The sequence below is a fragment of the Rhynchophorus ferrugineus genome, unplaced genomic scaffold, assembly GCF_030347505.1.
Source record: "Rhynchophorus ferrugineus isolate W39M unplaced genomic scaffold, kcgeb_rfMv2 rfM1, whole genome shotgun sequence".
Classification (NCBI taxonomy): Eukaryota; Metazoa; Arthropoda; class Insecta; order Coleoptera; family Curculionidae; genus Rhynchophorus; species Rhynchophorus ferrugineus.
This window is the reverse complement of record NW_027472580.1, coordinates 44923978-44936167: the sequence shown is the minus strand read 5'-3', so window position 1 is coordinate 44936167 and position 12190 is coordinate 44923978. Positions and strand designations below refer to the sequence as shown.

Sequence of the window (12190 nt, the reverse complement as noted above, 5' to 3'; positions counted from 1 at the left end):
TACAGTAAGCAAATGATGCTGCCTTTATATCTGGAATTTTCTAAAGGCTATTCCTCGGGCATAGTATGGTACTACTAGACATATGCGACTTTTTCCAATAAATTACTTTTTCCATAAATTTATATTTATCTATGGCTCTCTGCAAATATATGCAGATCAGCAATTACTTTATTTAGCAGTGTTAAATTTAACAGAAAACTGTTTTAATTGTTTATATTTTGTTGTCTCACTCTGTAGATATTTTGCACAAAACTAATTACATATAGATTTCATTTTTATTGGCATTTTAACTTCTCGCAACTACGTAGGCATTATCAGTAAATAACCGTGAAATATTCCAACCTCACGTATCGCTTTCAATAGATTTTTCCGCATATTATCGACATGTCTGTTATTTTCAGAAACCTAAAACCGCAATAGTTTAAATGTATATTTATATTTACCGATATTTTTTTTTTTCTATCGGTACAGTCTTTTACAAATGTCAGTTGTTAATAAATGTTATCCGAAAATAGATATTAGCTATGTATATAAGAGACATATATCATTTTGGTACTATCATTTCATAATTGTGGCAGTGGTATAGGCATAGGGTGTCAACTTCAAAGAAAGGAAAGCAGTTTAAAAGGTATGATTACACTTTTTCCAAATATACATGTTAAGAGCAACACCAGTAACTTTATTACTATTTTACGTCTATCGTGGAAGTGCATAATATTAAATATTATATAAACATTTATTCTATATATTTTTATAAAACAGCTTTCATAAATAAATTTTTAACAATAATAAATCAACACAATTAAAATTAGAGCAGAATACATTGTGAAATGTCAACTTTATTAATTATACAATTTACACGATTATTCCACATTTAGTATATTAACAAATATTAAAAATATGTTTTAAAGTTTTTACAATTTCAGTTTTTAAAATGTTAATGGCAAATTATGCATCATATTTTATACACTTCCTTTGTTTACTGTATGTCATCTATGATCTATTTGTTTGAATTCCTACTTACTGTTAAAGCCAGATACAACTTGTTAAGTACACCCAGTAAATTCATATCTATGGAATATTTTTATGTATTACTCCCATTCTATTTATAATTATAATCGTGATTGTGCATGGATAAAAATGTGTAATCCTGACCAAACACCGAAAGTGTTCTAAGATGGTCTCTTTTTTTCACTCTCTTGAAGTCCTACTTCAGTGATTTCCAAGAGTTTCAAAACTAAGTAGTAAAATATTTTCTCATGTCTTAATACGAATCTCTTCTTTATTCCCCAGTCCTTACTTAAACCTACTTCTCACATAAATTATTAGATATAAATACAATACATTTTTTATATTTTAATTTGACTTTTTAACATACTCATTCCCACAAAGTTTTACATGAAGATTAATCCCATAATTGTATTTTGGATTAACTTTGCTCTTATTTATATTCTTGCAGCTTTTGTTTTCATCTTCATTACTGTCTTCCATGACAAATATAGTAGTGAGTATCAATAAACGGCGAAGATAAAGTATGTAAAAAAATGGCGCCAATACGCTACTTTACTATATTACTACTATATTTTATTGCTGAGTAGACTTTTTGTTTGACTTTAATATCAAATATCATGAATAAGATATAAGACATTAAGACTTCAATGTATTGCTCCGATAACATTTATTGAAGGTTACGGATGAATTCTTCCCGTCAAACCCAATCGAAATGTATCCAACAATAAAATATTTTCTCTTTGTCAATTTCTACAGCAATATCTGTAATTTTATGCACCTGATTATTTTTTTAATATTTGTTTCCAAAACCAAAATGATATACAGGCCTGATGATTGCTTAAATACATTTCATGTTGTGTAACAAACGCGAAAATCATACAATTTTCGATAAAATTGCAAATTAATATACTGGAATATATAGCTTTGATATCATTTTCATAAACGTATAATGAATCAATCAAATATATCGGCATATATTTATTTTACTAACAAAATAAATATAACCGAATAACATATGTATTGATTTTATTACAAATATAGAATAATGTTCGTATAATTACCATGCTTGCGTATTTGGTAATCCATAGTTGGTTCGTGACCCGCCCTAGATTTGTGATTGTTTATCGGCGAAAGTGTAAGATATAGTATGAGTAATCGTCTCACTTATACCAAGGATGCTTTTGAGGATAATTTCCATGTTGGTTGGTACCAGTTTTCCAAATTAACAGGCAATGATATCAAATTGCGTTAATTAGTAGTCCATGTTTCTAAACACACTCATTTAATGACTATATTGTTTTTGAGGCATCATTTTTGACAATTATCACCCTCTTAGTCAAGACATTATTTAAAAAAATATTATTATTTTTTTATTAATTTATTAATACATTGTTACTAGTCGTTTACGTCTAACCTACAATTTGTCTTTATGATAACTTAAAACTAGGTATATAACTAGGAGGACCCATGGGCCCTATCTCAGTCTCTAGTGAAATAATGTTTATACATGTCACTGCTGTATTTTTTAATATATGCACCTTACTAGACAACACTACACAAGATCAGATTGTTTGATTCTTTTGAGTCTGTGTCCTGTTCTGGTGGTATCCAAAAGCTGCAATATTTCAATATTCTCATGAGAATAGAGTCTTTCCTCATGCCCCCTTGCAATTCTCTTGATTTCTTGACTGTCGGTGGATATCTGAAGGTCTCGATGTAGGTAATCAGTCCTATAGTATTTGGGTGCACCCACAATACCTCTCAGGACTTTGTTCTGAAAAAATTGTATTTTATTTATGTTACTCTTTGTAGAACATTCCCATAATTGAACTCCGTATCTCCATATAGGTTTCAATATTTGCTTATATAATAGCAATTTATTATTTACTGATAATTGTGATTTTCTTCCAATTAGCCAGTAGATTTTCCTATATCTCAATTCCAGTTCTTTTCTTTTCTTCTTTATATGTTCCTTCCAGCGAAGTTTTGCATCGACATTCATTCCGAGATATTTAGCGTTGTTGTTATATGGAATTGTTGTGCTATATGATAGTATTATTTAAAGATATTGGTGCTTGTACAGTCTGTTTATAGGTAAACTGCACATGTACAGATTTACTTTCATTAATTTTTATTTTCCAAGCTTGTGTCCAATTATTTATATTGTCACTTGTCTGTTGTAATTTTTGTGAGGCTTCTTCACTATTGTCTCCGACAGCTATAATCGCAGTATCATCAGCAAATGTAGTCATCGTGATATTTTCCATTTGTGGTATATCACAAGTGTAAAGTAGATAAAGCATTGATCCCAGTACACTTCCTTGTGGTACACCTGCTTTAGCTCCTTTTATTGTAGAGTAAGCTTCTTCTTGTTTGACTCTAAACATTCTGGTTGTAACGTATAATTTTAATAGTTCGGTGTATTGTTTTGGTAGCATTTTTTGTAGTTTATGAACAAGGCCTTCATGCCAAACCTTATCGAAAGCTTGTGCTACATCTAAGAATATAGCTGAGCATATTTTTTACTTTCGTAGGCTTTTTCAATAACATCTGTTATTCTGTGAACCTGCTCAATTGTTGACTGCTTGTGAATAAACCCAAACTGGTGTGTTGGTATTAAGTTTTTTCTCTCTATGATCAGTTTTATTCTTTTCAACAGGAGTTTTTCAAAAACCTTAGATATTACTGGCAGCAGTGATATAGGTCTATAGGTTTTTATTTCGTTTGGTGACTTACGAGAGGTTTTGGGATCATTATAATTTCCGCCATCTTCCAAATGTCTGGGACATGTTTTAATCTAAATGCTGTATTGATCAAATTGGTGAGTTTTATAATTACCTTTCTTGGTAGCTTTTGCAGTAATTATCCAGTTATTAAATCGTAGCCTGGTGATTTCCTGGGGTTAATGTCAGTTTTAATAACTTTGATTAGCTCTTTCAGACTAATTCAGTCATCGAATTTTCAGCTATTATGTTTTTTTCAGCAAATTATGTTCAATATTAGTTTCGTTTGGTTTGAAAGTTTTTTCTAGATATTCAGCAAATGCTTCTGCTTTTTGGTGGTTGTCACGTGCTCAATTCCCACATAGGTCTCTTATAGGTGGACTGTGTAAACATGAGCGCTTTAGATATTTTGTGGCTTTCCAGAGTGAGTAATCAGTTTCTTTATCATCTGTTAAATTCCTCAGATAGTCATTTATGGTTTTGTTTTTAAATTCCAGTATTTCCCTTTTTAGTCTTTGGGTTACATTGTTTAAACTATTTTTATTTTCAGGTGTTCTGTTTTGCTACCGTTTCCTTCACTTCTTTTGGATAATAAATTCCTTTAGTTGTACTCCTAATTTCTGGAGTATTATTCCAAGTAGTTTGTTGAATATCTACTACGAATTTTTCTGCTTCAAAATTTAATTTTTCAGGAGTCTTGAGAGGTACATTTAGTTAAATTCTTTTGTTCAAATCTTCAGCAAATCCTTCCCTGTCTGTTCTTTTGTTTGTTAACGTTGGGTTTCTTTCTTTTCTTATTATATTTTCGCTCACCGTCAGAATTATTGGCGTATGATCTGAACTTAGCTCAAAATTTTCTTCGACTTTTATATAGTTGGATGTTATGTTTCTTACTATGAAGAGATCTAACAGGTCTGGGGCTTTCTCTTAATCAATCGGCCAATAAGTTGGTTTTCCAGTTGACATTTAACTTCATCTTAGTTCAGCAGCTACTTTATGCAGTTCATTGCCTATAGTTGTTGTCATTCTGGATCCATATCTTGTGTTTTTTGCATTGAAATCACCTCCAATTACAAATTTTTCTCCGAGGTTGCGTAGGACATTCAAATAATTTTCCTTTTTTTGATTGTATTGATTGTATTTTGGAGGACAATAAATTGCGGCTATTGTAACCTTGTATCTACTTGATTTAGTAGTTACTGCTGTTACCTGATTTTCTACTGTACTGAGCCCGGGTTCTTGATGGTGAGAAATATTCTTTTTTATTTTTATTGCACTTCCTCCTCTTGCGGTGTTGGCTGGATGTATGGTATGATAAAATGTATATCTTCTAAATTTAATAAAGAATTATTTTGTTAAATGGGTTTCTGATATTAGGCAAATATCTATTTTTGCACATCTAGGAATACTTGCATTGTAGCGTGATGTTGCTGAATTGCATTAGCATTCCAAATTGCTATTCGGATATCTTTATTTACTATTTCGGGTTTTTGGGGCCACTGGCCTAATGTTTTTCAATTCTAGTTTTTCAATCCTTTCGGAAAAATATTCGATCATTTTTTCTTGTCTGTCCAGCTTTCCTATTAGTTTAAGTAGCAATTCGTTGGTGGTTGCTTCATCTTCCTTTGTGTCTCTTTAGTTATTTTGACTGATACTTTGGGCATAAGTCATTTCACCAATAACTTTGTTATATTTTTTTGGTTGTTTCTTCTCACTCATTGTTTCTTGAGGTTTAACTTGAGGAGCTACTCTATTTCTTCTCTCTTGTAGTGTTTTAGCAACTACACATCCTTTATAACTTGCCGGATGCGCTTCATTACAATTTGCACTTTTCGGCTTAGCTTCTTTGGGTTTTCTACACTCTGTGGTGATATGTTTACCTGAACATTTTACACATCTAGGTTCTCTTCTGCAGAATTTCTATGTGCATCCATGCAATTGGCATCTTTTGCATTGCCGTATTAAGTTCGATTTTTTAGAGGTTCGATTTTTATTTCTCCTAAATTCTATATTTTAGACTCCTAAAATTCTTTTAATACCAAAAATGGTTTTTGGGTACGTATCATGTTCAAAGGCTAACAAAAATAGAGGTAATAGCTTCTTGTGGACTAAAATGTCTCCTTTGTTATTTTTGATGTTTTCTTTTTTTAAATATTTGTCGCATTTAAGCATTTAAGCCCATTTTGGTTTAGTTCTGCGATCATTTTTTCATTTTTAGCTGTTGATGGAAGCCCTCTTGCCATAACTTTGATGTCTCTGGTTTGTTTGTCTTCATAAGGGTGCCATTACAGTTTCAGCAACTCTAAGCCATCTATTATTTTTGTGAATGTTGTATGAAATTCGGCGTTCAATTTTATTTGTTTATTGTTTAGTACCGTTGCTTTGAATCCTATATAGTTGGACCTCAGTGTTTCGTAAAGCAAGTCAAAGTCGGTAACTTACGATAATTTGGGGTGGCCTGGGCATTCTAATTTCTTTATTCTGTTCATTGTTTTGTTTTATTTTTATTTATTGTGGTGAAGATCCTGGGGAATTATTAGCTATTCTTTTTTATTTTTAACCGTTATCCAGGCTACTTCTTTCTGCAATTCTTCTTGATCTGTGTCATATGTTAGAATTGGAGGAATTGGACGGCTTTTGTTGGCTTGGTGGTTTATCGTTGTTTTGTTCTTGCCCTCAGAGCTTTGTTTATTTAGTTGTAGCTGGAGGGCATTTATTTATTTTTGCATATTGGCTAATGCAACTTCAAGACTGTCCCATGCCGACTCTTCGTTCATCCACGCATTATAGAGTGCCTGTTCGTTCTAGGTTCTAGTCGTGTTCTCTAGATTCAAAACTGCAATATGTGATACGCCTGATGTCGATATTTCCATTTTATCCGTTTTTTGTGCAGTGTTCTTCTCCATATATTTTTTATGTATTGTTGAAATAATACTGTTATTTTTATGTTTCAAATTATCCTACGCTGCATTTGTGGTCCAGATGTTGAGTTTTTCGACCCTTAACGTTCTATGGCATTTTGCATTTATTTTCTACTGTACTGACCTTTTTTCCGATCGCACTTTCACTTTTTCACCAGTCTTTGAAATGTTATTGTTAGACTTTTTTTTAACGCCGCATTTGTGACACAGATATTGCACTTTTATTTCGTTTCACTAACCGTCTCTCCGAACACGTCTTTACTCTGTGAAAATCCAACGTCGACTAAAATACTATTGATCAGTAATAATATATCCTCTATAAAAGAGAAAATCTCGCAAAATCCTATAGCGGTCATGTTGTTCCTGCTGCATCTGTTTAACCTGTCGCTATTTACTCACAGATGTCAACACATTGACACGAACTCATACAAAGTTCATCCGGTAGCAATGCGTCCACAAAAAGTTACTGTTAGGTTCGAATTTTGGACCGGCACTGTCGTTAGTCCGCGCTTTTTCCAAAACGTTGGTGTGACCGTCATAAAGGAACATCGCGATTTACGCATCGACGATTTACTCTGTCATGTTAATGAGTAAAACTCTGGTGCCAGGAGTTGCTTATAAGAGCAATAGTTAGATAGTTTTTGATTAATTTTACGTTTAAATTATTCTTTAATTAGTTTGTTGAGATAATAAAAAGATGTATTATTTAATAGACAAAATTAACAGCAAGTAATATGAAAATACGTGTATAAGCTACGAATTATTAATAAAATGTTATAATTTACTAACACTAATTTGTTAGAAAAAAGGTATATTTATATTAAATTATAGGTAATAATGCAAAGTGATATACATATTTATATACAAATTTGTATACGTTTACACTTCAATTTAAATTAAGCAAGATCTACATCCACATTCCACAGACAGTTTTCAGAATGATGCCTATTGTGGATTAAAAGAAATAAAAGCGAGAGTGCCATAAGGTATTGTGTTAGGCCCGGTCTTTTATCTAGTGTACACCGGTGATGTTCCTAAATTATAACCTAATACAATAGCTACTTTTGCTGACTATACTACTTCTAGATCTAGATAAATAGTATTAGTAAGCAGTTAAAATTTGTGCAGTAGGAAGACTGAAATTGAAAATGTTGGTAAACAAAATTAAGAATCAGAAAAAATCAATTTCATGAAACTTGCAGATATTTGAACTAATTGAAGATTGATTTGATTTTGAAGCATTAACAAACAGTAGTTATCCGAATGAAATGTCCGATAAGTACATAGTCACCGTCCGATGGCCCCACTATCGCAAGAGAAATTTAGTATTGAAGATTGAAGGTGCGCGAGATAGCTAAGACAGTAGATATCCAAAAAGACCGCGTGGGTCATATTCTGCATGAGACTTTGGGCATGAGAAAGCTGTCGGTGCGGTGAGTGCCGCTTTTGTTAACTCAGGACAAAAATTGTTTAAGCACAGTCCGAAGGAGTTTCTGCGTTGTTTCCTAACCGTCGACGAAGGATGGATCCACTGGTACACACCAAAGACCAAGGAACTTCAACATACGTGCTCCAAGGAAGACGAAAACTGTCCTATCCACCAGAAAAGTGAGAAGTGAGCACTCGCCTCTACTGCCCCATCCACCGTATTCTCCATATTTGGCTCCGTATGACTTCATTTTGTTTCTGAACTTGAAAAAGTCACTCGTCGAGGAGAAATTTAAGAGGAAGCCGAATAAAGAGGTGATCACCGCCACGGAGGCGCACTTTGCAGACCTCGAGAGAACGTATTTTTCAGACGGGTTAAAGAAGTTGGAGCTTCGCTGGGTCAAATGTCTCGAGTTAAAAAGAGACTATGTTGATAAATAAATCACCACTTTTCCAAAATTTTCGTTATCCTTGTGTCGGCTAAGTACTTATCGGACCCTCATAAGATAGTTAATAGAAAGTGTGTAATATAAATTAAAAACTAATTCGAATAAGGAAAATTTGAATTATATTATAATTTGAATATTGAAATAATTATTTAGAACACTTTTCACATAAATGGACCATACAAGATATTTACAAGTCTACTAACAAAACAAAACATAATAAACTAAAAATAATTTAGAATTTTTGGAAATAGCTTCAATAGCTAGAAGAGGGGACTTTCCCTTCAAGGCCTACCCACTAAAAATCACTAATTATTCATTATATGGATTTTGATCGACGTCTGACTTATAAAAAAAACATATAAGCAACAAAACGCAAACAGCTTGGGCTTAAACTAAACCAAATGTATTGGCTGGTAGGGCGTACATCTAAATTATCACTAGATAACAAGGTTTTTCTGTATAAGTCAATACTTAAGCCCATCTGGATCTTTGATGTTGAACTGCGGAGTACTACTAGCACATCTAACATAGATATCCTCCAGAGGTTCCAGAATAAAGTGTTGCAAGTCATCGTCGATGCCCCATATTACGTGTCCAACAAACTGATTCAATGCGATACCCACATAGAACCCATAACGAGTGTGATTTGAAGTGCTAGTGCGAAGTACTCTGAAAGACTATTAGTGCATCCAAGTGCACTCGCCAAACAGTTAAATATGCACGATGACAGTGAAGTGCGTAGGCTCAAACGCAAACTACCATACGAACTGGTTAATAGACACATAGAGAGAAATTTAATAATTTCTAGAATAAGTTAGAATAGTCATTAGAATAAGTTAGGATAGACTTTAAAATAAGTTAGAATAGTATCTAGAATAAGATTTAGATTATAAGTTGTACAACAGATCACTTACTGAAGTGATCTTCTACATGTTAGGATGGTTATATTATATAACAGAAATCAAACAATAATACTTATTGCCCACGAGTGGATTGTTGACGTTCCAAGAGATTAATAAAAAAAAATTAAAATATATGGATTTTTATATTGTTATATTATTGTATGGAATATATGGATTAAATATTGTTAATTTCTAAAATTATTTAATACTATAGAATTTCAATAGTTTAATATTAAAAAATATGTTCCTTTTTCGACTGTTTCTTAATTAGAACGTAAGATTGCTTATTAATTTTTCTCATTTGTATTTCCTGGTTTTCATTATTCTAGTAAAAAAAATTGTTGTCCGGATGAATCAACTAAAGGCTGACCAACAAAATTTAATATCACATCTGTATACAATTCTGCCACTGAGCACTTTGATTTCATATCATTACTTATATTTTTATGATTACTTCAGTAATTGTTTTTCAAACAGTAGCCCAAATAAATCATTTAAAATCTTATTTTACTTCTCATTTTCTGAGATTGTCCCTATGATAGGCCTACTTCACTTCTCAAAAAATCAGACAGTATGAATGTATTTTACACCTTATATCATTGTTTAATATCTCCTTAAAGCAATTTTTATGTTTATATTATTTAACGTAAATGTCCTTACACCCGTATCTTTATATTATACGCTGCTAATTTTCTTTATCAAATAATAAATAATTTATCAAATAACAGTAAATAAATGTATATTATTTTTTAAATGCAAAACATTAAATATGCGTATTAAAAAATTTATAATAGAATTTTTAACATGTTTTGGCCAAAGTCTTACCAATAACAGTCAGATAGAGTAAGTTATTGGTCATATTTAACTCGCAACTATTAATAATTTTCACACAAAGTCAAATATTAATATAAAACAGAATGTTAACTTAAATGGTAATTATTGAAGTTATGACTCAAAGCTAGCGTTAAATTAAATGTGCTAGAGACATGGTTTTAGCGAACTTAAGAAAAAGTGATAGTTTTACTATTTTTTAATAATTAATAATATCTTAATAATAATATTTAATAATATCTCAGATATTCTACTGAAAATTACAATCTGAACAATTCTTATTTGATTACTAAAAAAACTAAATAATTTCAAATTAAAGTATCTTAAATTCCATCAACTTGCTTGCACGAATGCTTTTCATTACACCAGCTTAAAAGGCTTAGTCCTCTTGAATCGTCTCCGATGCGAAAAGAAGGCGGACTGCCTCAACATTTACATAGTGACGAAGCTATTGTTTGTGATTCTGGGAAAACTTTCTAGAGGTCTGGTTAATAGTGTCACTATTTCCGAAGTATAACGAAACCTCTTCAAAGCATTATTCTGGAACCACTGAATTATGTCCATATTGGTCTTCTTGGCATAACCCCATAACTAGATATCATATATCTATATGAGCTTAGAATCTGCTTATATTCAAACTGTTCTTCATTGTTTCTCCAATTGTTAAATGTTGTTTACTGACATTTAATAAGTTCCTCATACCACATGTTATCAAAAACATGTGCCACATCTAGAAATACTGCCAAACGAACTATTCTTTATTTTAGTTTAGTTATAATTATCATTTTCCATAGTGTAATACATATTTTTATATTACCATAATATAATTACTAGTTACTTCAGTTTCTTAGTATTATTCTATGATATCTATATTTTTTACAGATTATGAATTGAAAACGACAAGCCATCCTTGAATATGTCTGAAACAATTCTAAAATTTCTACTGGTAACAGTAGTCACTTTCATGGTTGTTAGTGCCAAACCGCTACAAAACAACAAACAGACGAATAACACCGTTGTACCAACATGTGATAGCAAGATATACTGCCAAGGCGACTTGTTGGATACGATCCAGTTATCTGGAATATATAGCGATTCCAAAACATTCGTCGATATGAGCATGATTTACTCAGTCAACGAGACTTTGAAGAATTTTAGGTATATTCCAATTTTTACTTATATACAATTTTATCTATATTAATATTATCGATTTGACCAAATGGTCAAAACGCTCTTGCAGGTTTTAGACCCTGATGGTGATTTCGAAGTCGATAGGAATTGTCGAACTATTTGTGCTCTCGATAAAAAAACTATTTTAAGCATGGTCTTCTTTTATAGATGTTGTAGTAATGACCTGTTAGTATTATTATTATTGGGACAATATGAATTTACTTAATTTACCAATATTTCCTCAAATGCTCCTCTAGATCACAATACTTTGATAATTTGCCGCATATTTTACATTTTTCTTATCAGTCATTATAATGTTAGGTCTATTGTCGATGGTCAGAGAACTAGGAATGTCGACTGTGGAGAAAAATATCAATATTTTTAAAAATATCTATTTATCCACGAACAAAAATGTCTGTACTAAAGCACGCTAAATTCACTTTATGTCCGGAGGGAAAAAATCCCAAAACAAAAGTTCGATAGTCTCCTTCAAATATCCTAGGTTTTTAATATCGATATTTTACTTTTCAACTAAAAGATACTTTCATTTACAACTATGGATACTTCTTTGAAAAAAATATCGATCCAAAAGTATCGATATATCGAGAAAAAATATCGGCGAAAGATATTGATATAGCCCTTAGTATAGGAACGTGTTGATTTCTCTTATGGGTAAAAGTGACGTAACAGGTTCAGTCTCATTTAAACTGTTCTCCATTGTTTGATCCAATTGTTAATCTTGTTTATTGACATTT

At 31.7% G+C, this 12190-nt stretch overlaps 1 protein-coding gene across 9 annotated transcripts in view; it reads left to right on the top strand.

Moving 5' to 3' along the window:
* LOC143206849 (trehalase) overlaps positions 1-12190 on the top strand; it is a 43529-nt gene that overhangs the window by 20787 nt on the left and 10552 nt on the right. For 4 of the 9 annotated variants that reach the window (XM_076419649.1, XM_076419653.1, XM_076419654.1 and 1 more), the window contains one exon: positions 11148-11423. The exons of 3 other annotated variants lie outside the window; for them this stretch is intronic. In XM_076419649.1, coding sequence (XP_076275764.1) covers positions 11182-11423 — 242 coding nt within the window. In that variant the 5' untranslated portion in view covers positions 11148-11181. Of the gene's footprint in view, positions 1-461; positions 629-11147; positions 11424-12190 lie in introns of those variants that run through there. 2 more of the 9 variants (XM_076419651.1, XM_076419657.1) reach the window with 2 other exon arrangements.